At 32.6% G+C, this 26,664-nt stretch overlaps 3 protein-coding genes and 1 long non-coding RNA gene across 4 annotated transcripts; 1 reads left to right on the plus strand and 3 right to left on the minus strand.

Annotated features, from left to right (window-relative positions):
• Positions 1 to 1,566: 1,566 nt before the first annotated feature.
• LOC125421346 (disease resistance protein At4g27190-like) lies at positions 1,567 to 2,916 on the minus strand. Its single transcript, XM_048470049.2, has one exon. The coding sequence runs from the start codon at positions 2,914 to 2,916 to the stop codon at positions 1,567 to 1,569; it is 1,350 nt and encodes a 449-aa protein (XP_048326006.2).
• Positions 2,917 to 9,447: 6,531 nt separating this feature from the next.
• Positions 9,448 to 11,417, plus strand: LOC132805021 (uncharacterized). The gene is made up of 3 exons (XR_009640434.1): positions 9,448 to 9,641; positions 9,714 to 10,580; positions 10,937 to 11,417. It is a non-coding gene; the product is annotated as an uncharacterized LOC132805021 (long non-coding RNA).
• Positions 11,418 to 11,729: 312 nt separating this feature from the next.
• On the minus strand, positions 11,730 to 14,215 carry LOC132805147 (uncharacterized). Its single transcript, XM_060820039.1, has 2 exons — positions 12,536 to 14,215; positions 11,730 to 12,204 (listed from the first exon to the last, which is right to left on the minus strand). Exon 1 carries the CDS (start codon positions 13,811 to 13,813, stop codon positions 12,578 to 12,580), a length of 1,236 nt encoding a protein of 411 aa, XP_060676022.1. The 5' UTR covers positions 13,814 to 14,215; the 3' UTR covers positions 11,730 to 12,204; positions 12,536 to 12,577.
• Positions 14,216 to 17,717: 3,502 nt separating this feature from the next.
• LOC107412956 (probable disease resistance protein At4g27220) lies at positions 17,718 to 23,249 on the minus strand. The gene is made up of 4 exons (XM_048470269.2): positions 23,190 to 23,249; positions 20,221 to 23,100; positions 18,528 to 19,792; positions 17,718 to 18,201 (listed from the first exon to the last, which is right to left on the minus strand). The coding sequence occupies exons 2-3, from the start codon at positions 23,089 to 23,091 to the stop codon at positions 18,572 to 18,574; spliced, it is 4,092 nt and encodes a 1,363-aa protein (XP_048326226.2). The 5' UTR covers positions 23,092 to 23,100; positions 23,190 to 23,249; the 3' UTR covers positions 17,718 to 18,201; positions 18,528 to 18,571.
• Positions 23,250 to 26,664: the final 3,415 nt, after the last annotated feature.

Below are 26,664 nucleotides of genomic sequence, written 5' to 3' on the forward strand. Positions count from 1 at the left end.
TGTTTCTAACTTATTTATGTATTTATTTATTGGTAATTGGACCTCCATTATCACTGGTTTGTTCCTCCTGCAAAACAGAGCTGTGGTAAAGTTTATTATCTCTGTTTGTTTTATTTCTGTTTTGCTACGGTTCCTGATATTAATAAGTCTTTACTAAAAAATGTCTATTAATTCAACTAGACCAGGATAAAGATCAAACAGGTGCTGCTAATGGCAATGAAATGACTGAGATGTCTATGTTCAAAGCTGTTAGTCCAGCTGGAGGCGATGCAATGCATATTTACCCTGGAAGGCCAAAGTATCAGAACATGCTTCCATTGCTGACCAGTGTTAAAATATGACTTCCTTATCTGTTACTGCCAGGTCTACCCAACTTTGATAGGACTCGGTAACCACTTTTTTTTTTTTTTATGTTTTATAATTTTTATTGATAGTTCAATGAAATAGCATCAAAAGTTTAATTTTTTTGACAGTTCAGAAATACCATTTTTTTTTTTTTTGGTTAATTTCATAGGAGATTGTACTACTTTAAGTTATAACAGAAATATAAAGAAAAACTTTCCTTTCTCTGATCCTGAAAAACCTTAACTGCCGTATTTGATTAATTTTGATTCTTAGAAGACCAGAGCCTCCTTTCTTTTTTCTTCTTTCCTTCTCTCCCATCTGGTTTTCATTCATCAACTGAAAGTCAACAAAGTAAAAAGGTCCAAAGTTTCGATAAAAAAAAAAAAAAATTCCATTCATTTTTGTTTCTCGACAACAAAATGGCTAAAAGAATGTAAACAAGATGATGAAAAATTCCATGGAAACCAAACTTTTCCAGTATGAGGCATTTTGATGAGCCGTCAATGGGACTTGGCAAAAAAAAAAAAATATATATATATATATATATCATGTGCGAGCTGAAGCCAGAGTGGATAATATCATACTAACATTTTTTTTTTTTTCCATCTTTTTCACCATAAAAAAAATAAATAAATAAATAAATCTTTCTTTGTAAAAATAATTCTTTTTATATAAATATTTATTTATCAAATTGAACATAAAACCTCCTGGTTCTCAATATCAAGCCATCGAAAAGTGCTTAGATCTTCACAGCAGCCACCTCCAAAAGGATGTGAACGCTACGTCATCCAACATTTCTACCTTGATTGCCTTGGGAGATTTACAAGTGTGACTAGAGATAAAATCAATATGTGGTTCAATTCAATAAGTGCAAAAAATTCATACAGAAGATAGATATTTCTATTGAAGTTCATTATATGATTGGTAATGTGTGTAGAACTCCTATCTTACCAAAGGATGTACTCCCCAATACAAGAGATTTCATATATAACCACCATAAAATTGAATGGTGTAAAGATCCAGCTAAGAAGTATAATAAAACTGTCTTCTTTGAGGCATATAGCTCTAAAAAATCCCAGCTTCAAAGACAGGGTGTCATATCTAAATCTGAATCAAAAAAATAAAAAGGTAGCTGTTTTAAATATAAAGAAGTCAAATCTAAAACTCTAAGCTCCTTCATTTCTTCGAAAAAATGGTTTGAGATTTGTTGGGACTGATTGTTCAAGAAAATTGGTTTATCATAAGGAAAAACACAAGTTGTGGACACTCTAACCTTTCAGGAAGCGGATGAGAATCATGTTTGACACTCAAAAGTGAAATTGCAGTTGCACTTTTGCGTTTCTTATTGTCTTCGAGCTCATCAACATTTCTAAGATTATACATATGGTGTTCTTCAGATCCAATGAAGACAACAACATCACGAATTACATCTTGCATTCTGACTTTGTCCCTGCAATCAACATTCAGCAACAAAGAAGAAGCCTTGAGATTATCAACCAGTGCAAATACTCTGTTTCTTGCCTTTTCTAAGCTCGTGATGCTTTGAAATGATTCCAGCCCCATAGCATATCCGAGCGAGCCCTCGATATCTGTTTCCATATTTTCAGGAAATAAACAAAAAAGCAAGAGTAATGACTTTGCTTCATTACTTTCTAAAAAGTCATAAGTCAACTTTATGCTGGAATACACATTTTTATACATGCCTTTGATGTTAGTTGGGGCAGATCTTCGTAGCTCTTGCAAGGCATTACTCCAGATGGGATAGGCTTTCTTTTTCAAAGCACTTGCAACTGTCGTGATCGCAATTGGTAAGCCTACGCATTCTTTGACAATCTCAATTACCAAAGCTTGTATATCTGGGCTTTTGGTTGATTGAACACCCACTATTTTGTCAAACAAAGCTTTTGCTTCATCAAGGGGTAACTCTTTAACAGAGAAATTTATATCAGCATCCATATCATTACATACCACATCTTGAGATCTAGAGGTGAGAAAAATTCTACAATCATTCTTATCATTCCCAAAAGCTATCCCAACTTCATACAACGCCAATTTCTCCCAGATGTCATCCAGAACTAGTAACATCTTCTCTTCTCCCAATCCCTGATGTAGTCCTTTCGCTCTTACATATTTATCTTCCTCAGAATCATCAAACTTTAGGCCTAGCTGACCTGCAATTGCTTTTTGAATCTTTTGAAGGTCTGGAGTTTGTGATACAGTGACCATAACTACCTTTTTGAATAACTTCTCATCCTCAACAGATTGTCTAGCAACTTCTTTAGCAAGCATGGTTTTGCCAACGCCGCCCATACCATAAACTCCAATCATCTTGCCATCAGGATTTCTTAATGCCTCCATAATTCTGTTGAAGGTGAAGATTCTTGATTGGAAAATCATGTAGCCTCCTCTAATCATATCAATGGCAGCTGACTGTGGTGGGACGCTGTAAGAAACCTTTTGGAATGTGTTTGCTTGTTGTATTTCAGCAACAGCAGTCTCTGCCAAGGTGTTTGCCTTCTTGCTGAGCTGAATCCGTGACACCAAGTTCAGAAACAACTTGCTAGAACACATGGGCTTTCAAGAGTCCTCCATCTTTCAAAAATTCATTATCCGTTTTCAGTAATCCTTGTTACTGTTTTCAGCCAATCCTCAATATCAGCTTCAATTTCTTCGCCACTTCTTCTAGCCTCATCAATAGAGTGTTGCAGCCTGTCTTTCACACCTTCCAGGTGCTGAATTTGGGTCTTGAGGTTGTCTACATTTCTCTTGTCAACTGTATACTCCCTAATTTTTGCACCAACGGAGATAAGAAACTCCATGCCAATTTTCTGTAAAAATGAATAAAAATCTATACAAAGAAAAAACTGAACCAAATCATGACCGAATATAAAATGTAAAAACTTGTAGAATAAGGAATTAAGTTCCTGCAGATGATTGATTTGTGAATGCAAATTGAGCTAGGGAGCAGTACATTCCGTCTGCACTATTTTTCTTTTCTCTTTTTTTTTATTTTTTGGTTATAGTTTGGAATATATTGCAAAGCAAAAGATGAAATCAAACAAAATAATATTTGAGATAATGTCAAATCAAATAAAGAAACAAAGTAAAACCAGAAAATATCAAACTGAAGGAGGGATTGAATCGCTCCAAATTAGAATGACAGATATTGGTAACAAGAAAATGGAAGTGCAAGCATGAATATCAAACAACAACCTTAAGGTAATGAGGAGGATGTGTATGACCATTAGAAATTGGGTATGAGAATGTGCAAAGCTATACTTCTATGGAAGAAAAGCATAAATGACTATGAAAGTGCAAGCATGAATATCAAACAACAACCTTAAGGTAATGAGGAGGATGTGTATGACCATTAGAAATTGGGTATGAGAATGTGCAAAGCTATACTTCTATGGAAGAAAAGCATAAATGACTATTTTTATTGTTTAATGTAAAGAAAAAGTGCATCTGTTTATTTAAATTTACACACATATGCTTTGTCATTGTCATAATCCAACCATGTTTTTGGCTAATTAATTAAAAAAACACTAATAAAGTCTGCTGCTTTATGTGTTGTAATATATACTTGCTAATCAAATCCTAGAGGATGCCCCTACAGAAACAAAGCAAAGAATATTGAGTATGAACAACTACTACTAACTAATACTAAATTAATAAAAGCATTAAAGGGTAATTAAAAAAACAAAATCATCCCAGAAGTGCTTTGTTCCTTGCTTACAAGATTCAGACACAAAAACAGAGTAGCAGAGGTAAAGGGGTACCCTTATGGAAAAGGTTTCCAAGTTAAGCACCTATTGTGGTCCTTCTCAAACAATCATTGAATATGTGATTTTTCTGAACAACAAAATCAGTAACCAAACACTACCATAAGCGTTTATATCCTCTTTAAAGTCGTTTTGGATGTTTTAGAATTACTCCCAAACAAACACCAAAGTGAGTGTCATAGGAAGAAGAAAACAAGAAATTTTGGTGATTAGAGAACAAAAGAAAAAATTGCTTATACATACAAAGATTTTAAATAATTTAGAAACAGAATTACACCCACAAGCACCGCATGACATTTCTTTTTGTTTTTTATCTTTTTTGACGTGTAAAATCAGTAAGTGATATTCAAATCTATTTATATTTGAAAAGTTGAATCAAATTCAGTCAAAAACTAAAATGGATTAGATTGATATGGATATTACCAATTTCATTACTTTAATTAAAATTTTGAATACCCTGGACCAAATGGTATTGGCATATTTAAATATTTTTACATTGATTTTTGTAATGACAAAAAAAGAAAGTTTGATACAGAAAGCATGCAATCAAGGTAAGTCATTAATCACAGAAAAAGGAAAAGTCTAATATACAAATCATGCCACCCATTAAGGTAAGTAAAGAATCTCCTGAATTCAAAGAGCAGAACAAAAATTAAAAAAAATAAATTCACTCTACCCCCCACATTTTTGTTTCTTGTTAAAAGACCAAAAAAAGTTACTGATTTTTTTTTTTTTTTTTTTTTTGAGGAGAAACAGATAGAGCATAAGGAGAAGAGTTTGAGAATGGGGTTGAGAATAAGCATCACTACCTGGTTGGCTGCTCAAGTTTGGATGGTTCTAGGTGAATGGCTTTCGGAGTGCTTTTTTCTGGCTTATGATATTGCTTCTTCTTTGAGGAGTGAAGATTTTAATTTTGATTGATTTTTTATTGAATTTTCCCACAGATTCCGTCAATGTTTGTATCGGGTTTTACTTTTCTATTTTTCTGTTTTTCTTTTTTTTCTTTTTTCTCTGTTGACTTCCATTTATGTTAATTTTTCTTTTTTTTTTTGGTTGTTGTTGTTGTTGTTGTTGTTGTTGTTGTTAGGTTATGGTGGAATCAATGAGTTTTTGAGTAAGATATTATAGCATTAGTTGGTATATACGATTGCTTCTGTTTTTTTTTTTTTTTTTTCTCAATAGAAGAATTTTAAATTTAGATGGTAATTAAAACCTATTTGTCAATATTCATATATTATGTTATGGAAAACATTATTCAAGATTAAAAAAAATTCTTTTCTAAATTTTACCCCACTGGGCTGTATTTTTCAGCAGTTTTAGGCTTCACTGACATGGATCTTCTCCATTTGTCTATCATTTATGGAATGAAGGACTAAAGTTTGGATTAACCAAGTTGTGCAATGTCAATAATTGAATCAAAAAGTTTTTTTTTCCCCTTTTTATCAATATTAAATTTATGATAATTTAGGAGGAGAAAGTTCCATCCAAATCAAATTTTGGAGCTAAAATTTGAAGATATATTCTTAATGATTTTTACCATTGAGCTAAATCCAAAAGCTATAATTGTGTTCATGTCTCATTATTAAATTGGGAATATTTCTATTAGCCATCAATTAGGATTAACTTGCTTTTACGATTTTAGAAATAAAAATAAATTTAAAAAATATGATGAGAGAATCAAATACGAGAATAAATTAAAAGAAATCGTTTGTTTAGTGAATTATTTAATTTAGATAATAAAAAAAAATGAAGTGTTTGACTATGAGATATTTAAAGATTAAAAGAAAAAAAAAAAAGCAACATTGGATAGATTAATTTAATGGCCGACATTATGTCATGAAAAAATCACACATATATAACATATCTAAGGGTTTTCTTGCAAAAAAAAAAAAAGAAAAAGAAAAAAAATCTGCCCCGTTGGATTAGATTGATTTAATGGCCTAGATCATGTCGTATAACATCACACTTCTAAAAAGTAATAGATAACACCATATACCAAATTCTATTATAAAGCTATTTTACCAATTAATGTGGCATTATTTTATCAGTGAAAAATGATATAAATTGAATATGAATAATCGAACCTTTAAAATGATAAAAGAAAATCAATATAAACAAATAAAATAGCATCACGTTATTTGCTAAATCAATTGCTAAATAGTTTTGTATACCGCTTCATGCCTATACCTGGCAATTCGGGTTGGTGGGTCGTGTTCGTGTCAACCCGTTTAATAATCGTGTCAAAAATGCCTAACCCGAACACGACCCATTTATTAATCGTGTCAGGTACCTAAAACACTAACCCGACCTGTTTATAAACAGGTCAACACGACACGACCCGTTTAACACGATTATTTTAACGGGTCATGTTGACCTATTAACCCGTTAACCTGAAATTGACCTATTAACCCGAAAACTAACATATTAACCCGTTAACCCGAAAATTAACCTATTAACCCGAATTTTTTTTTATTTTTTTTATTTTTATGTTTTTGTTTTATTAAAGATGTATTTTTTGTTTTTAAAAAATTAGTAATAGAAAATTATTGTTATAAAATTTTTAATTTATAATATTTTTTAGTTATTAAATATTATATTAGTGATAAAATATTAATTTAAAATTAAATTTAAATGGGTTGTAATAGGTATATAATCGTATCGGGTTGAAACTGACACGTTTAATAAATGGGTCATAACGGGTCAATTTCGAGTTAAACAGATCAACCCGAAAATGACACGATTAATAATCGTGTTAAACGGGTTGACCCGATTATGACCCGAACCCATTTATAATAAACCCAAACCCATTTATTCCGTGTCGTTTTCGAGTCGTGTCGCCGTGTCATGATCCAAATTGCCAGGTCTATTCATGCCCCTAGCAATATAGTTCTTGCATAAATGATCACTTTCAAAGTTACTTTCCCTGAGCATAGGCATAGGCATAGCATCTACCAAAACCGATATTCAAGGCAGCTGCTCTCAGACGAACCATGACTGAAGCTCAGAGAAGAAAGGAAGAAAAGAGGAAAATACAGAGTGCCCCAGGTAGGATTGCCACTGTGCCACTACGTAAAAGGAGAATCCTAAAAGTAGTTGAGTGAGTTATAGATAGATTCTTTTTGGGGAGGGGTTGTGCGTTTTGTTTTTGTTACCACAATTATGTATTTCTAATTTTAATCGATAGTTCAACGGAAATAAGCATCCAAGTTTTAAATTTTATTTGACAGTTCGGCAGTTCTTGTACCATTTTTGTAATCTTTGTTTCATTTTACTTGACCTTAACGCTTACGAGTTTAGCCATAATTTCACAGCATATGTACTATTTTCTAACAGAAAAGAAAGAAAACCTGTCCTCTCTCTGTTCCCAGAAAAACCACCTTTACTAAGAGTGAATTAGTTTTGGCACATGACATAAAAATTTTAAAGAGTGAATTAGTGTTGGCGAATGGCATAAAAAATTTACTGTGAACTTTACCAGATTTATTTTTATGTCCAAGGTACTATGACAGAAATCTGCTTCTATTGATACATAGGAGAGAAATATGCCATCATCTAAAACTACAAAATTGGCAGTATGTAAGAAGGAAGTTCCCATCAATCGGAAGGCATACTTTGAAAGCTCCAATTTAAACCTTTACAAATCAAAAAATAGATATAAATTGAACAATTCCACATAAATGGATTACAGCTAATGGTGAATGTTTCAGAGTACCACATTTCTCTGTTTTTTTTTTCTATTTTTTTTTTAACTTCAAAATACTTTAAAACTTCTATGACCTACCAGTCTTCCCAACTGTCAATATTCAAGAAGTAAATGAAATTTCCAGATAATAAAAGCTAACCGCTAGTTTCTTTACCCAAAAAGAAAAAAATGGATAGCCATTAGTTTAGTACTTACAGCGGCAACAGAAATTAATGTACAAGTCTTGAATGGTTCCAGATTCAGCAGTTGATAAATATTCCACCTGCATTTAACGCAATCACAATGTACTTGTTCGTAATCTGTGAATCTTTTCCTTGGTATTGAACAGGAAATCTGTTTTTATTATGTTATACTATATTTGCATACATCAATTGATATGGCATCCACGATAATGGTTTACCTACAAATAAAGGGGAGCCAACTACTCAAAATCACTTCTAAAATTGCAATATTTGTCCCTTAAAATATTATTTTTTGTGTCAACTTAAATACAATTTATAACCTATGATCCAGAGAGGGAAAAAAAAAATGTCCAATTGATCACCAAGTTAAAGGATAGTGTCACATGTCCTTTACAATAATGTAAATTTTGCCTCCTTTAGCCATTGGGTGAATGTATTCCCCTTGTATATTGTTACCTATTTGGACTGAAGTGATGAAAAAGAAAAAAAAAAAAAAAAACATATTTTAAGGGGCAATATGATGATTTTTAAAATGTAGGTGTCAAAGTGCTAAAAATATGAAAGTTCACTAAAATAAAGTGCATTTGGTCCTGATAATAATAACAATAATAACAAAGTAAAGTTTTACCGACATAAAATTCTCTATGTATATATTATAAGATACAACAAAATTCAAAATTTTGGACAGATAAAAGATTGTCTATATAGATTAGGCAAATTTAACTTGCATTCACACACACAAACAAAATATTTATATATATATATATATATATATATATATATATATATATATATATATATATATTTTTTTTTTTTTTTATAACTACAATTTATCAATCTTATATTTTAATTGTTTTTTTATTAATGAATTCAATTATTTTATGTCAACAAAGCAAAATTTTTTTAGGTGTTAATATTCGTAATTGAATAATTAAAAATAATTTATCAAAATAATAATAATAATAATAATAATAATATTATTATTATTATTATTAAGATTCCAATATAATAGTTTTCAATATATATATAACACTGACGGCTCCTTTTTTTTTTTTTCTTTTTTTCTTTTTTTTGGTATTAAAAAAAAAAAAAAAAAAAACCCACAACGGTCTCAAAATCACTTCGTTTTATTTTTATTTCTTGAGCTGATCTATATGCAAAAATGAAAGAATGCACTAGCTTCGCTTCGTCTGTGAACCAACTCGATTCAAAGTGTTTTTCTAAATCAACTCTGCTTAGCCAAAAGTGTTTTTCCCGAAAATCAATCCCATCATGTACAGAAAGATTTAAGCAGTATTATTTTCCTTGCTATTTTTGTGTTAAATATATTTAATGTAAGTACATTCCCTTTTTGTTTTTTCTAGTTTTCTGTACAGTGCTACTTTGGGATGGATACAATTAAGATTTCAGAAGATAATCATATTATACTTATTTGCCTTTTGTTCTGCTTTATTCTTTTACCTTGAATACTTTGTCAAGTATAAGACTTTTGCAACCCATTGAACTCTTAACAGCTAATCAATAGTATCCTTAAAAATGAACTATTTTCTTTGATTACTGTTTTGCAGATTAGGGTTTTTAAAATAGCAGAAAAAGAGGAAGATATTAGTTTCTATGGTGGTTTTGTAGGTAAGATTATCTTTTCGTAATTACCTTTATTGTTTCTTACAAACTTTGAAGGTCTTCGTTTATGGTTGGCAGAGCTTGGCTTCTGTTTTCTGGGGGATTGGTGGCTGATTCGCTATGTTAAAAAACCGGTGACAAACAGAGACTATCTCAGTGTTAGTGTATACTATTTTGCCACTCAGATGCAGTTCATTATGTGAAACTTTACTGTGGATTATTTACAATTCAGAACTATACATTTCTGAAACAATCTTGGTTGTTCATATCTCAGGGTAATTTTCAACACCCTTTTTGGCCTTAGTGTAAACTTTTGGATGACCATTTTTAGGAGGGCTTCTTCTTGGAAGCTTGAATAGTTTTCTTGGGCCAATCAGGGTACCATAGTGTTCTGTAATCATAATTGATGGTTCCTCTACTGTTTCTCTTCTCTAGATTTCCATTTTCTCTTTTGTTTTGAGTTTGTGTAATTGCTGAAGTGCTTCTAAGATTTTACGGTTAAGGGAAATAGCAAACCAACATATTCCATAGTGAAAAACATAAAATAGTTAAACTTTTCTAAAACTTTTCACACTTTGAAAGAACTTCCCGAATATTGTTTGTGTGTGAATCTCTCTCTTCCTTTTTCATGTTTGCAAGTATTAGTTTGATATTTCTGGACAATCTTGTTATTCAGCCAGCAGAGACGTATCCAAATATGTTTTGAAAAAAGTTCATCGTATGGAAGGTAAGGTTTATTTTGGCATTCTTCCAATAATAGATATACCATTGAATTTTCTACACGCACCTTAAGTTTCTAGAATCTTATCAAAGTTCCAGGCGGCTTCTTGTCTTCCAAAGTCTGCTCTATCCGCTTGTGGAATGATGATTGGTGACATGTTGGCTGCTCTGCTTTCATTGCAGGGTGGAGCTGCTTGTAGCATCTGTATATTTCCCATTACTCTTGTAATGCTTCTTTGCTGATTTTAGGTTAACTTTTCATATACATGTTTTATCTATACTTTTGGTAACAAGCTACCCCCATATGACTTGATAATTACTGCCTATTCTACCCAACTTTGATATCATGACTTAAAAACTATTTTTCCTTTTTCTTTTACGAAGTGTATAGATTTTTGGCTTATATAGTTTGCAGTCATCAAAAAACATGATTATTATAGGTTTCAAAAACTAGATAATAGTTTTTGGAAGATGTTGAATAATTTCATCCCTTTGTTAATTTATTTAATTCAAAATCCTTTTTTCTGTCATTACATGCTAATGCATCCTGTTCGAAACTTGAAACATTTGTTGCACTACAGCTTCTTCCAAGAGAAAAGAAGAGACATGAGTATCATGAGGCTGTCAAGAATCGATACAATCACCTTCCTGAAGTCAAGCGCATTAGAAGGCAAGATAGAGCAAGCAACTGTGCTTCCTAAATAGCTTCACTTGTTTGTAGCATAATTAGTTACAAAGATACTGTCCATTTTTGTATCTTCTGTAAAAAAAATGAATGGTGATAGCAGGCATAGGCATTTACCAAAATCAATAGTCAAGGTGGCTGCTCTCAGACGAACCATGACTGAAGCTCAGAGAAGAAAAGAATAAAGGAGGAAAAAACACAGCACCCCAGGTAGTATTACCATAGAGTCACTACGTAAAATGAGAATCCTAAAAGTAGTTGAGTGAGTTATGGACGGATTCATGAGGGGCTGTGCATTTTGTATTTGTTACCACAATTGTGTATTTCTAATTTTTATTGATAGTTCAATGAAATAGGCTTCATAGGTTTAATTTTTAGTGACAGTTCAGAAATCTTTGTACCTTTTTTGCAATTTTTTTTTGCTTTTTACTTAACCGTTGGCCTTGAGAGTTTAGCCATAATTTCACAGTAGATGTATTATTTTAAGTTATAAAAGAAAGGAAAAGAAAACCTTTCCTCTTTCTCTGTAATCCAGTAAAAACCTTTACTTGAAGTGGATTAGCTTTGGCACTTGGCATAAAAAATTTACTACGAACTTTACCTTATTTATTTATATCTGCAAGTTATATAAAAGAAACCTGCTTCTGTTTGCAAGAGAGAAATCTGCTATGATCTGAAAAACTATGATATGTACTAAAAAGTTCATCAATAACCCATGACCTCCAGTTTAAATTTTTACAAATGAAATATGGAAATAAATTGAACGACCTCACATTAAATGGATTACAACTATAGGTAATGTTTCAGAGAACCACATTTTTCTGTCTCAAAATATCTAACAGGAAAATAACCCACATGGTGGTTTTTATTTCAAAACAAAATTTTGCATTAGAGGTAGAAATGGATAATGCAAAAACTTAGAACTTCTATGACCTCGTTATCTCTTATCCTTTACTAGTCCACCTACCAGACCTAACTGTCGATATCCAGAATGGTCAAACAATTTAATTTTCCTGATAATAAAAGCTAACCATTAGTTTCTTCACCAAAAATAAATAAATAAAGAAAGAAAAGGCTAGCCACTAGTTTGATACTTATGGCTCAACAGAAATTAAGGTCCAAGTCGTGAATGATTCCAGATTCAGCAGTCGAGGAATATCCTACCTGCATTTAACACAATTATAATGTACTTGTTCATAATCTCTGAACCTTTTCTTGGTATTAAACTTAATATGTTATATTTGCATACTTCCATTAGTCATTGTTAATTAATTATGTGATCCAAGGTAAGAGTAAAGTGTATTTGGTCCTAGTAACCATAACAAGAATAACAACGATGATAAAGTTTTATGACATATAATACCCAATGTGTAGATTAGAAACAATATAATTCAAAAACTTGTGACAGATAGAAGATTAATGGTTTTCACGATCATTTTCAAATTCACTACGTCTAATACCAAAGAATTGACTAAAAAGTTTGTCATACTCATACCTTTGATTTTCTGCTAATAGTTTTGACTGTAGTAGATGAGATTCAACCTTGGTTGTTTAGCCATAGCTTTCTTCTGGCAGCATTAATGTCACCCTCTTCTAACTGTTGCATTGGGAAAGAACTGAAGTCGTAATCGTCAAATAGCAGTACTCCATCTTCATCAAAGTCTAACTCCATAACTTTATCAAAAACTAAATCAACTCCACCTTCGCCTATAGATAGTATTAATTTCTTCAGATTTGGGGTGCTAATATTTCCCTCACAAAAACTCACCATCTGAGGGCAATATTGGAAAATTAACCGTTTCAAATTTGGAAATTTCATTACACAATTCCCTGAATAAAAACTCCTGACGTTTTGTAGATTACGAAGTGCCAACTCTTCCAGCCGATCAAAAACAATTTCAGTACCCTCCTCTGTTTCACTTCCATTATAATCTGCTATTATTTGAATCATCCTTTCGCATTTTTCTATCAACGTCGTTCTCAGTTGAGTCAGACTTTTAGCGGTTGATGGTGTTAACAAATATTCCATTCCATGGCATTTTGACACTACCAGAAACCTCAAAGCTTGGAAGACTGGGACTAGATTCTTTAACGTATGGCATCGGAGTACACCTAAATATTTCAAATTCTGGAAGGCTCTTCCTGCAGGATGGTTATTCTTCTTCCATGAATCCATCAAACGATCAGCCACCTCGTCTAGAACTAGGAATTTCAAGCAGGGAAATATTCCGGCATGTTCTTGATCATCCTCATTTAGACCTTCATGATCAATTTCATATTGACGGTTCCACCTTGCTTCCTGGGCAACAATAATCCGATTCAAGATCAATATTTCCAACTGAGGCAGCTTCCAAATAGAATCTTCAATTTCCAGTCTTGGACAATTATTTATCCTCAGTCTAGCCAAGGATGAAAACCCCGCCCAACTTTTGGAGCAAAATCTTTCCAAGTTAGGGAGATCCTCAAGCACTAAGAACTTACGATTGGGAAGGAGTTTGTTTTTCACCATCCTTTCTTTGTCATTTATGGCTAGTGCATCTTCCATAACACTGCATCCACGTACCTCTAGGTGCTCAAGCTGTGCAATGTTTCTGGCCATAGCAAAAGACAAGAGATAGTTCAAACTATTGCAACCATGAATCTTCAAGTTTGTTAGATTCTGCATGTTAAACTTTTCTGGAGGACGGTCTGGCAATAACTTGTCGGAGCTCAGGGTGGACAACTCCAAATCCTTCAAGCTAGGCAATGCAACCTGTTGGGAATAATCATTCATCAAGGTCTCGACTAGCTAGTAAAAATGCTATTCAATATTCATCACCAACAATGTGGCAGTTGATGTGGTGGTGGATCCCGTAGAAGTGCTATATATGAGGTGCTTTTCTCGTAATAATCACCATTGTTTATCACTATAATAATCACCAGTGTTTATCACTATATATGAGATTAGGTCCGCCATGGCTTATTGCAGAACGAACAAAGCTTGGGAATCTTTTTGTTGATTCTCATCAAGCTCCTTCTTTTGATTATCATCAAGAATGGTAATATCGACAGGAATAGTGTAGCCCTCACTGACAATATCCCATAATTTTTGGGATCTAAAATAACTGGTCATTTTTATGGACCAAAAATCATAGTTTTCACCACTAAAGACTGGAACTGGAATTGTGTGGAAGGTGTTTTCAATCGTGGTGAATGAAAATAACTATGCCTAGTTTATGAACTAACCAGGCTCTGATACCACTAATGGAATTTATTGAAAGATATTTTCAGATACTCTCGAAAGGACAAAGGATAAGATAGAGCTACTTCTTTTTTTTAAATGTAATTGTTATATATGTTGTGGAAGCAATAGCTTTCTATTTATACAAGTACAATGTGAGTTCTTTGGCCAACTAAACCATTTATGAATGTTCTAGGTTCTAGGAGGCAAAATTTAACTTAAACACTTATACACATGAGGAAGTCAAATTAAACTTAAACTTTTACACACATGAATATCCTAGGACGCCAAGTTCAATTTGAACAGAGGAAATCAAGTTAAACTTAAACTCTTACTTGCCACCTAAATATTTCTAGAATTCTCTTTAGAAATGTGCAGCATTAATTGCAACAGTTGGATTTGAGATGTTAGCCGTAACTTCACAGTAGATATACTATTTTAAGTTATAAAAGAAAGGAAAAGGAAACCTTTCCTCTTTCTCTATAATCCAGAAAAACCTTTACTTGAAGTGTATTAGCATTGGCACTTGGCATAAAAATTTACAATGAACTTTACCTTGTTTATTTATATCTGCAAGGTACTATGAAAGAAGCCTGCTTTACAGAGAGAAATTTGCTACGATCTAAAAAACCATAATATGTAGTAAAAAGTTCATCAATAACTCACCAGCTCCAGATTAAATTTTTACAAATGAAATATGGAAATAAATTGAACGACCTCACATTAAATGGATTACAACTACAGGTAATGTTTCAGAGAACCACATTTTTCTGTCTCAAAATATCTAACAGGAAAATAACCCACATGGTGGTTTTTATTAATTTGACAATACAGTTTTGCATTACAGGTAGAAATGGTTAATGCGAAAACTCGGAACTTCTATGACCTTATTATCTCTTATCCTTTACTAGTCCACCTACCCGACCTCCTAACTGTCGATATTCAGAATGGTCAACCAAATTAATTTTCCTGATGATAAAAGCTAAACATTAGTTTCTTCACCAAAAATAAATAAATAAATAAAGAAAAGGCTAGCCACTAGTTTGATACTTACGGCCGCAGCAGAAATTAAGGTCCAAGTCTTGAATGATTCCAGATTCTGCAGTCGTGGAATATCCTACCTGCATTTAACACAATTACAATGTACTTGTTCATAATCTCTGAACCTTTTCTTGGTATTCAATTTAATATGTTATATCTGCATAGTTAATTATGTGATCCAAGGTAAGGGTAAAGTGTATTTGTTCCCAGTAACAATAACAAGAATAAAAACGATAATAAAGTTTTGTGACATATAATCCCCAATGTGTAGATTAGAAACAACATAATTCAAAAACTTGTGACAGATAAAAGATTAAAGGTTTTCAGGATCATTTTCCAAATTTACTACGCTAATACCAAAGAATTGACTAAAAAGTTGGTCATACTCATACCTTTGATTTTCTGCTAACAGATTTGACTGTAGTGGATGAGATTCAACCTTGGTTGTTCAGCCATAGCTTTCTTGTGGCAGCATTAATGTCACCCTCTTCTAACTGTTGCATTGGGTAAGAACTGAAGTTGTCCTCGTCGAAATGGATTTTATAATCTTCTTCTACATCAAATTTACACTTCATAATATCATCAAAGACTTCTGCAAGATCTTCATCTTCATCTCTATATCCGTTTGTACATAGTATTAATTTCTTCAGTCTAGGAATGCTAATATTTCCTTCACAAAATCTCACCATCTGAGGGCAATATTCGAAAATTATTCCTTTCAAATTTGGAAATCTCATTACACAATTCCCTGAATAGAAACTCTTGAGGTTCTTTAGATTACCAAGTGTCAACTCTTCCAGCCAATCAAAAACAATTTCAGTACGCTCCTCTGTTTCACTTCCATTATAATCTGCTATTATTTGAATCATCCTTTCGCATTTTTCTATCATCGTACTTCTCAGTTGAGTCAGACTTTTAGCTGTGGATGGTGTTAACAAATATTCCATTTCATGGCAATTTGACACTACCAGAAGCCTCAAAGCTTGAAAGACTGGGACTAGATTCTTTAACGTATGGCATCGGAGTACACCTAAATATTTCAAATTCTGGAAGGCTCTTCCTACAGGATGGTTATTCTTCTTCCATGAATCCATCAAACCATCAGCCACCTCATCTAGAACTAGGAATTTCAAACAGGGAAATATTCCGGCATGTTCTTGATCATCCTCATTTAGACCTTCATGATCAATTTCATATTGACAGTTCCACCTTGCTTCCTGGGCAGCAATAATCCGATTCAAGATCAATATTTCCAACTGAGGCAGCTTCCAAATAGAACCTTCAATTTCCAGTCTTGGACAATTATCTATCCTCAGTCTAGCCAAGGATGAAAACTCGGCCCAACTTTTGGAGCAAAATCTTTCCAAGTTCGGGAGATCCATAAGCACCAAGGACTTAAGATTGGGAAGCAATTCCTTTTTCACCATCCTTTCTTTGTCGTTTATGGCTAGTACATCTTCCATAAAACTGCATCCACGTACATCTAGGTGCTCAATCTGTGCAATATTTCTGGCCATATAAAAAGACAAGAGATAGTTCAAACTATTGCAACCATGAATCTTCAAGTTTGTTAGATTCTGCATGTTAAAGTTTTCTGGAGGATGGTCTGGAAATAACTTTTCGGAGTTCAGGTTGGAAAAGAAGAGACATGAGTATCATGAGGCTGTCAAGAATCGATACAATCACCTTCCTGAAGTCAAGCGCATTAGAAGGCAAGATAGAGCAAGCAACTGTGCTTCCTAAATAGCTTCACTTGTTTGTAGCATAATTAGTTACAAAGATACTGTCCATTTTTGTATCTTCTGTAAAAAAAATGAATGGTGATAGCAGGCATAGGCATTTACCAAAATCAATAGTCAAGGTGGCTGCTCTCAGACGAACCATGACTGAAGCTCAGAGAAGAAAAGAATAAAGGAGGAAAAAACACAGCACCCCAGGTAGTATTACCATAGAGTCACTACGTAAAATGAGAATCCTAAAAGTAGTTGAGTGAGTTATGGACGGATTCATGAGGGGCTGTGCATTTTGTATTTGTTACCACAATTGTGTATTTCTAATTTTTATTGATAGTTCAATGAAATAGGCTTCATAGGTTTAATTTTTAGTGACAGTTCAGAAATCTTTGTACCTTTTTTGCAATTTTTTTTTGCTTTTTACTTAACCGTTGGCCTTGAGAGTTTAGCCATAATTTCACAGTAGATGTATTATTTTAAGTTATAAAAGAAAGGAAAAGAAAACCTTTCCTCTTTCTCTGTAATCCAGTAAAAACCTTTACTTGAAGTGGATTAGCTTTGGCACTTGGCATAAAAAATTTACTACGAACTTTACCTTATTTATTTATATCTGCAAGTTATATAAAAGAAACCTGCTTCTGTTTGCAAGAGAGAAATCTGCTATGATCTGAAAAACTATGATATGTACTAAAAAGTTCATCAATAACCCATGACCTCCAGTTTAAATTTTTACAAATGAAATATGGAAATAAATTGAACGACCTCACATTAAATGGATTACAACTATAGGTAATGTTTCAGAGAACCACATTTTTCTGTCTCAAAATATCTAACAGGAAAATAACCCACATGGTGGTTTTTATTTCAAAACAAACTTTTGCATTAGAGTTAGAAATGGGTAATGCAAAAAACTTAGAACTTCTATGACCTTGTTATCTCTTATCCTTTACTAGTCCATCTACCAGACCTCCTAGCTATCGATATTCAGAATGGTCAACCAGATTAATTTTCCTGATAATAAAAGCTAAACATTAGTTTCTTCACCAAAAATAAATAAATAAAGAAATAAAGAAAAGGCTAGCCACTAGTTTGATACTTACGGCCGCAACAGAAATTAAGATCCAAGTCTTGAATGATTCCGGATTCAGCAGTCGAGGAATATCCTACCTGCATTTAACACAATTATAATGTACTTGTTCATAATCTCTGAACCTTTTCTTGGTATTGAACTCAATATGATATATCTGCATACTTCCATTAACCTTTATTAGTTAATTATGTGATCCAAGGTAAGAGTAAAGTGTATTTGGTCCTAGTAACAATAACAAGAATAACAACGATAATAAAGTCTTATGACATATAATACCCATTGTGTAGATTAGAAACAATATAATTCAAACATTTGTGATAGATAAAAGATTAAAGGCTTTCACGATCATTTCCCAAATTTACTAAGTCTAATACCAAAGAATTGACTAAAAACTTTGTCATACCTTTGATTTTCTGCTAATAGTTTGGACGGTAGTACTGATGAGATTCAACCTTGGTTGTTCAGCCATAGCTTTCTTGTGGCAGCATTAATGTCACCCTCTTCTAACTGTTGCATTGGGAAAGAACTGAATTCGCAATCGTCAAAAAGCAGTACTCCATCTTTATCAAAGTCAAACTCCATAACGTTATCATAAACTATATCTCCATCTCCATCTGCGTCTATATATAGTATCAATTTCTTCAGTTTTGGGGTGCTAATATTTCCTTCACAAAAACTCACAATCTGAGGGCAATATTCGAAAATTAACCGTTTCAAATTTGGAAATCTCATTACACAATTCCCTGAATAGAAATTCCTGAGGTTTTGTAGATTAACAAGTGCCAACTCTTCCAGCCGATCAAAAACAATTTCAGTACCCTCCTCTGTTTGACTTCTATTATAATCTGCTATTATTTGAATCATCCTTTCGCATTTTTCTATCACCATCGTTCTCAGTTGAGTCAGACTTTTAGCTGTTGATGGTGTTAACAAATATTCCATTCCATGGCATTTTGACACTACCAGAAACCTCAAAGCTTGGAAGGCTGGGACAAGATTCTTTAACGTTTGGCCTTGGAATACAAATAAATATTTCAAATTCTGGAAGGCTCTTCCTGCAGAATGGTAATTCTTCTCCCTTGTATCCATCAAACGGTCAGTCAGCTCAACTAGAATTAGAAATTTCAAACAGGGAAATATTCCGGCATGTTCTTGATCATCCTCATTTAGACCTTCATGATCAATTTCATATTGACAGTTCCACATTGCTTTCTGGGCAACATTAATCCGCTTCAATATCAATCTTTGCAACTGAGGCAGCTTCCAAATAGAATCTTCAATTTCCAGTTTTGGACAATTATTTATCCTCAGTCTAGCCAAGGATGAAAACTCTCCCCAACTTCTTTTGGAGCAAAATCTTCCCAAGTTTGGGAGATTGTCAAGCACTAAGGACTTAAGATTGGGAAGCAGTTCCTTTTTCACCATCCTTTCTTTGTCATTTATGGCTAGTACATCTTCCATAACACTGCATTCACGTACCTCTAGGTGCTCGATCTGTACAATGTTTGTGGCCATAGAAAAAGACAAGAGATACTTTAAACTATTGCAACCATGAATCTTCAAGTTTGTTAGATTCTGCATGTTAAAGTTTTCTGGAGGATGGTCTGGCAATAACTTTTCAGAGTTCAGGTTGGACAACTTCAAATCCTTCAAGCTAGGCAATGCAACCTGTAGGGAATAATCATTCATCAAGATCTCGACTAGCTAGTAAAAATGCTATTCAATATTCATCAGCAACAATGTGGAAGCTGATGTGGTGGTGGATCCCATACTAGTGCTATATATGAGGTGGTTTTCTCATAATAACCGACATGTCAGCTGCCACGTCACCAGTGTTTATCACTATAGTATGATGTATTCTTCAATTCTACCTTTATGTAGCTAGATCTAATATGATTTCAGTTAAGGTCTAAAAACAAATGGCTAATCAATTTTGGAATTAAATTTTTGAACAACAAAAACAAATATATATCATGCATGTGAAAATAACTATGTAGTAACAGCTAGTGTACGTTACCCTGCTTCAAAATTGAATAATCAAGAATTAACTTTAAAAGTAACAACAAGAAGTCAGAAATTTAGACAATCAAACCTACCATTGGATAAAAAAAAGGCAGGGGGCTATTCACATCTAACAACGGCTCCTCCTCTTTCCTGTGACCACTGAAAGTAGCTTCTAATTTGGAAAAAGGGAAATGAGCAAGATTCGGAGAAGATTTTAATATCAAGGAACGTAAATGAGGAAACTCAATCTTCGCCAAGATTATGTGGGGATGAACATCTTCCCTTCCATAAGTAACTATTTCACTCATCATCTTACAATTAATAACTTCGATTTCCTCAATCCCTCTGACACTGGAGGATGACAAGAGATTCTTCAATCTTTCACAATCTTTCACTTTTACAACTCTTAATCGAACAAAAGAATTTGTTAAGAGTTCACCATGCCATATCTTTTCTAATTTCTTTACATTTTCAAGCTGCAATGTCTCCAAACTTGGAAAGAAAGCATTCTGAGAATGATATCTTTGATCCATGGAATTAATGATGTATTGCATTTCATCATTGTTCACAATACTAAGATGCATCAACTCTGGAAAACAATCTCCGTTTAACTCATGAATAACATTGTTCACACCAGTTGATCCATAAAGATTCAAAACTACTGACCTTTTCAGTAAGGCTTCAAGACCACGACGTTCTGGAACTCTGCTTATATTGAGCTCAGTTAGTTCCAGTTTTCTTGAAGCTTGCTTTGTGTGAGCAAAGGAATCGTCCAAGTATGTTGGTCCTTCTCCTATTAATATGTCGTATCTCTCCAGGTTCATAGTAAACGACTCTTTTGGCATAACATTGACATCCGGTATGTGTAAATGTAAAGTGGTCAGTCTAGATAAATCCTTTAACTCCATAAGACAAGCATTTCTTCTTCCAGAATTGCCTTCTTCAATGTCCCATCTTGTAAAGCTCCCAAACATATACAGCTCTTCTAGATGTACTAAGTTTGATATGACATTGCATTCAATCACTTCAAGTTTGGAACAATAGCTCAAATCTAATAATCGTAGACGAGTCAATTGTCCTATTTGTCCTGGCAAATTCCCAATTTTGGAATATGCAAGGTCAAGAATTTTCAGATTCCTTAACTCTCCAATTAAAGCCACATCTTCTATCTCACACCAATTCAAAAACAGAGTATGAAGATTTTCAAGGAATTCAAAAGATGAAGGTAGCGGTTTTAGACATACAGAAGTCAAATTTAAAACTTGAAGCTCCTTCGTTGCTTCAAAAAAATAGTTTGGGATTTGGAAGTTTGGAGCCTTCTGGAGAGATGGATTGCAGATATGAAAAAACATAAGTTGTGGAAACTCCAATTTTTTCGGAAGTTGATGAGCGTCATCCTCAAAATTTGGAAGTGAAATTGCAGTTGCAACTTTGAGTTTTTTATTGTCTTCCAGCTCAACAGCCTTTCTAAGACGAAACATATTGTGTTTTTCAGATCCAATGAAGATGACAACATCACGAACTACGTCATGCATTTTTGTTGTGTCCATGCGGGAATCAACATTCAACAATAAAGAAGAAGCCTTTAGAATATCAACCAGTGTGAGCACTCTATTTCTTGCCTCTTCTAAGTTTGTGATGCCTTGAAATAGTTCCGGCAGCCCCATAACATACTTCAACAATATCTCGGTTTCAATCTCTTTATCTTCAGGAAGTAAACTACAAATCAAGAGTAATGACTTTGCTTCCTCACTTCCTAAAAAGTCATAACTCAACTTCATGCTGCAATACACATTTTTTTTCATGCCTTCGATGTTGGTTGGGGCAGATCTTCTCAGCTCTTGCAAGGCATTACTCCAGATAGGATAGTCTTTCTTTTTCAATGCATTTGCAACTGTCTCGAGCGCAATTGGTAAGCCCGCACATTCTTTGACAATCTTAATTTCCAAAGCTTGAATTGCTGGGTTTTTAATTGATTGATCACCCACTATTTTGTCAAACAAATCTTTTGCTTCATCAAAGCATAAATCTTCAACGCAGAAATTCGGGTGGGCATCCATAGCATCACATACCACATTTCGAAATCTAGAGGTGAGAAGAATCTTACAATCATTCTCACCATTTCGAAAAGTTATCCCAGCTCCATACAAGTCCAATTTCTCCCAGATGTCATCTATGACAAGTAACATCTTCTTTTCTCGCCCCAGTTGCTGACTTAGTCGTTTTGCTCTTACATATTTGTCATCCACAGTTTCACCAAACTTTAGACCTAGCTGATTTGCAATTTCTTTTTGGATCTTGTGGAGGTCCGGAGTATGAGATACGGTGACAAAAACTGTCTTTTTGAACTCGTCATCCTCAACAGCTTTTCTGGCAACTTCTTTGGCAAGCATGGTTTTGCCAATGCCGCCCATACCATAAACTCCAATCATCTTGACATCAGGATTCCTTAATGCCTCCATAATTCCGTTGAAGATGGGGGTTCTTGATTGGAAAATCATGTAGCTTCCTTTGGTCATTTCAATGGCAGCCGACTGTAGTGGGACGCGGTAAGAAACCTTTTGTATTAATGTGTTTGCTCGTTGCATTTCATCACCAGCAGTTTCTGCCAAGGAGTTTGCTATCATGCTGAGCCGCCTTCGTGATACCAAATTCGGAAACATCTTGCTTGAACACAGAGGCATTGCATAATCTTCATCTCTAAAAAATTCATCATGAGCCTTTTCAATGGTCCAAGTTACTTCATTCATCCACTCCTCCACAGCACCTTCGATTTCCTCGCCATTTCGTCCAGCCTCCTCAATAGAGTGCTGCATCCTGGCTTTTTCACCTTCCAAACGCTGAATTTGAGACTTGAGGTTGTCCACATTTCTTTTGTAGTGATAGATATGGCCCAATTGACCGGCAACTGCATCAACTGTATACTCGCAAATTGTTGAACCAACCGCTATAAGAAAGTCCATGCTGATTTCCTGTAAAACCCAATAAAATTGTACAAAACAGAATTGCCAAATCATATTTGACAACAATTGAAAACATGTTCAATGAGGGAATTAAGTACCTGCCGATGATTGGTTGTGGATATAAATGAGCTCAAGCTGTACCTCAGGTGCAGTCTGTTCTTTTTTTTTTTTTTTTTTTTTTTTTAATGGCAAAGTAGTAGGTGATAGTAAACAAGATTAAATCAAATAGAGAAACAAAAAAGAACCAGAAAGTATCAAGTTGAAAGGAGGATTGACTCGCTCCAAATCAGACAAACCAGGAAAATGAAATGCAAGCATGAATATCAAATAATGGCACTTAAGAAGAGAATGTATGAGTACGAGAAATTGAGTGAAAGGAGGTGCAAAAATATTCATATAATGTCAGTACGGTTCTCATTAGATCAAAATTATGCATATCAACCAGTCTTTTATCCGGTACATTAAACTAAAATCTCTTATAACACTGGTTGAATTTCTTTAAATTGTTTGTAATATTATCATTTCATGCTTTTGGCTAATTAAGTATTAAAAGAAACTCAATGAAGCTTGTAGCTGTATTAGTTTTATGTGTGTGTATAGATATATATTGTGGGGAATATTTTATCATTCCATAAATAATTGGGTGACAAAGGAATGTACATCTAAACTGCCTAAAACAATTAGGATTTTGTGGCTCAATATAATTGGATTGTCTAAATTTAAATAGATTGAAGATTTTATTAAATAGTTTCTTTCCTTATATTTCATTAAAATAGTTTCTTTCTTTAAATGTCAGTTATGTATAGACATTTCAATATTTATATACAATCAACTTATATAACACATTTTTACAAAATTATGCTTTTAAAAACCCTCTCAAGAATTGTTTGACACTTACAGATGACTCCCGATGTTACCCAAAAAAAACCTTAAACTGTTAACGAGTCAAAGAAAAATTATACATTAAGACAAACTAGCCTTATAAAAAATATATAAAGATTTCAAAATGTAATGTTACTTAAATTCCATAATGAATAAATTCATTTAATTAATATTAATAACTTTTGGAAGAAAGAATTATCTTGAATCATTTTGGAAGAAAATATCATTGTAGAAATACTGTTTTGATGAAAATGTTATTTTTTAAATATTTTTAATGAAAAGAATATTTTTGATATTTAGATAATAAAAAATTTTGGATTAAATTATTTGAAAAATGGTATTATGGGTATGCCAACATGGTATTTTTGTCAAATTAAAATATTTTGAGCATTTAATTAGTTAAGAAGGGACAATGTGCAATACATAATCATAGTTGAGGGGTTTGTTTGTTATTTTAATAATTTAAGTCGGTTACTATGGTGTTTGTAAAAATCAAATAGTTTAGTGGGTTTTATGGAAAATGAAATATTTTAATTTCACATCTAGGAAACAAAAATTCAAAATATGCCCATTATAAAAGTTTATACATTAAATGTATATTATAAAGAAATTTGTCCCAAAAAAAAATGATAAAGAAATGAAAGGCGTATATTAAAAACAAAATACATTTAGGGCAACATTGAAAATAACAAGATCCCAAAAAAGAAAAGAAAAAATAAATAAATAAAATAACCATTTAACTACCTACTCATGAAACCACACTGAGAAAGGAAAATGAAACTAGGAAAATATAATGGATAAAATTGCATACCTAATGGTCAAAGTGAGGTTCTAAGTGAGCTTTAAAAATTGAATCACAGTAAAACAAAATGTCAATTTGCAGGAAGCTAAAGAAAGTAAACCATGTGCCTTTATGTCATATTACAGTAGTAATATCTTTTTCAATGCCGACTGGGTGGAGCTTCGGGAGAAGTACGTTTCTTTTTGTTTTTTGAAGAAGTAAAAGACAAGGTTTGTAAGAAATTAAAAACGTGTAGAACAGAAAAATCAAAACAACCGAGGAGACCGAACCGATAAATATATATTATAAAGAAAAAACAAACAAAAACTCACAAAACGACGCAACAGAGGAAACTGACTTTCCATACCGACAAAGAAACTACTTTTCTTTTCAAAAAATAATGAGAGAAAACAAGAACTATTATTATTATTATTATTAATTAAACAAAAAAAGAATGTACTTGGTTATTTTGATTTACTAAACCAAAATAAAAAGACTGTAAGATCTCATCCAAACCAAAATAGAAAAACAAAAACAAAATCAGCAGATGATCTCAAAAACCAACTATTAATAAAAACGAAAGTAGAAAAATGTAATGAATAGAACTGCATACCTTAATAAAGCTCGCACCAAATTAATGTAGTGTTAAGAGTGTGGAACGTTAAGAGGAATTCCTATAAAACCAAGCCATATAATGAATAACTATCCTATTTTTTAACCTAACTTTCAACCACTATCATTGTGCTCGTCATTGACTTGTTGTATCTTAAAATGACAAAACTAAATAAAGTAGCACCTACTGGTTTTGCATATACACCATTGTCGTTTTCAAATTACAAAAATATTCCACTACATTTCATTTTTTGATGCAATTTATCACCTTTTTTTTTTAATTATTATTGTATACATATTTTTTTTTTTTTAGTTTTAAATCTGTAAAATTGTCGTAATTCAATTCTATGGAAATACGGTCAATAAAACTTATAACTGACATTTAAATATTTATGTACAATCAACTTATATGACACATATATTTTTACAAAATTATTCTTTTAAAAAACCTATCATGAATTATAACTCCCGATGTTACCCAAAAAAACCTTAAACTGTTAATAAGTTAAAGAAAAATTATACATTAAAATAAACTAGGCTTATAAAAATATATAAAGATTTCAAAATGTAATGTTACGTAAATTCCATTATGAATAAATTCATTTAATCAATATTAATAATTTTTTGAAGAAAGTATTATTTTAATCATTTTGGAAGAAAATATCATTGTAAAAATATCATTTTGATGAAAATGTTATTTTTAAAATATTTTTAATGAAAATAATATTTATGATATTTGGATAATAAAAAAAATTGGATTAAATTATTTGGAAAATTGTATTATCGGTATGCCAACCGGGTATTTTTGTCAAATTAAAATATTTTTAGCATTTGATTAGTTAAAAAGGGGCAATGTGTTATACATAATCATAGTTTAGGGCTTTATTTTTTATTTTAATCATTTAAGTCGGTTACTATGGTATTTGTAAAAATCAAATAGTTTAGTGGGTAATGTACATTATAAAGAGAATTTTTCAAAAAAAAAGATAAAGAAATGAAAGGCATAGATTAAAAACAAAATATATTTAGAGCAACATTGAAAATAAGATCGCAAAAAAATAAATAAATAAAATAACCATTTAACTACCTATTCCTGAAACCACTGAAAAATGAAAAGGAAAGTAGGAAAATTTGATGGATAAAATTGCATACCTAATGGTCAAAGTGAGGTTCTAAGTTGGGAAGCTGTGGATAGGTAGATTTGAAAGGTTGTGGTTTCAAAATATTGAGATGAACGAAGGAAAATTACTGTAAATGATAAATAAAAAAATAAAAAATAAAAAATAAATTACGGACCT

This window comes from Ziziphus jujuba, chromosome 8 (assembly GCF_031755915.1).
Source record: "Ziziphus jujuba cultivar Dongzao chromosome 8, ASM3175591v1".
In the NCBI taxonomy this organism is placed as follows: domain Eukaryota; kingdom Viridiplantae; phylum Streptophyta; class Magnoliopsida; order Rosales; family Rhamnaceae; genus Ziziphus; species Ziziphus jujuba.

Excerpts from the sequence above, each read along its gene's own strand:
- LOC125421346 (XM_048470049.2), bottom strand. The coding sequence starts at position 2,916 with ATGTGTTCTAGCAAGTTGTTTCTGAACTTGGTGTCACGGATTCAGCTC.
- LOC132805147 (XM_060820039.1), bottom strand. The coding sequence starts at position 13,813 with ATGAATGATTATTCCCAACAGGTTGCATTGCCTAGCTTGAAGGATTTG.
- LOC107412956 (XM_048470269.2), bottom strand. The coding sequence starts at position 23,091 with ATGGACTTTCTTATAGCGGTTGGTTCAACAATTTGCGAGTATACAGTT. Across the intron at positions 19,793-20,220 it reads TGCCTTTTTTTTATCCAATG|GTTGCATTGCCTAGCTTGAA; the intron begins GTAGGTTTGATT and ends TATTCCCTACAG.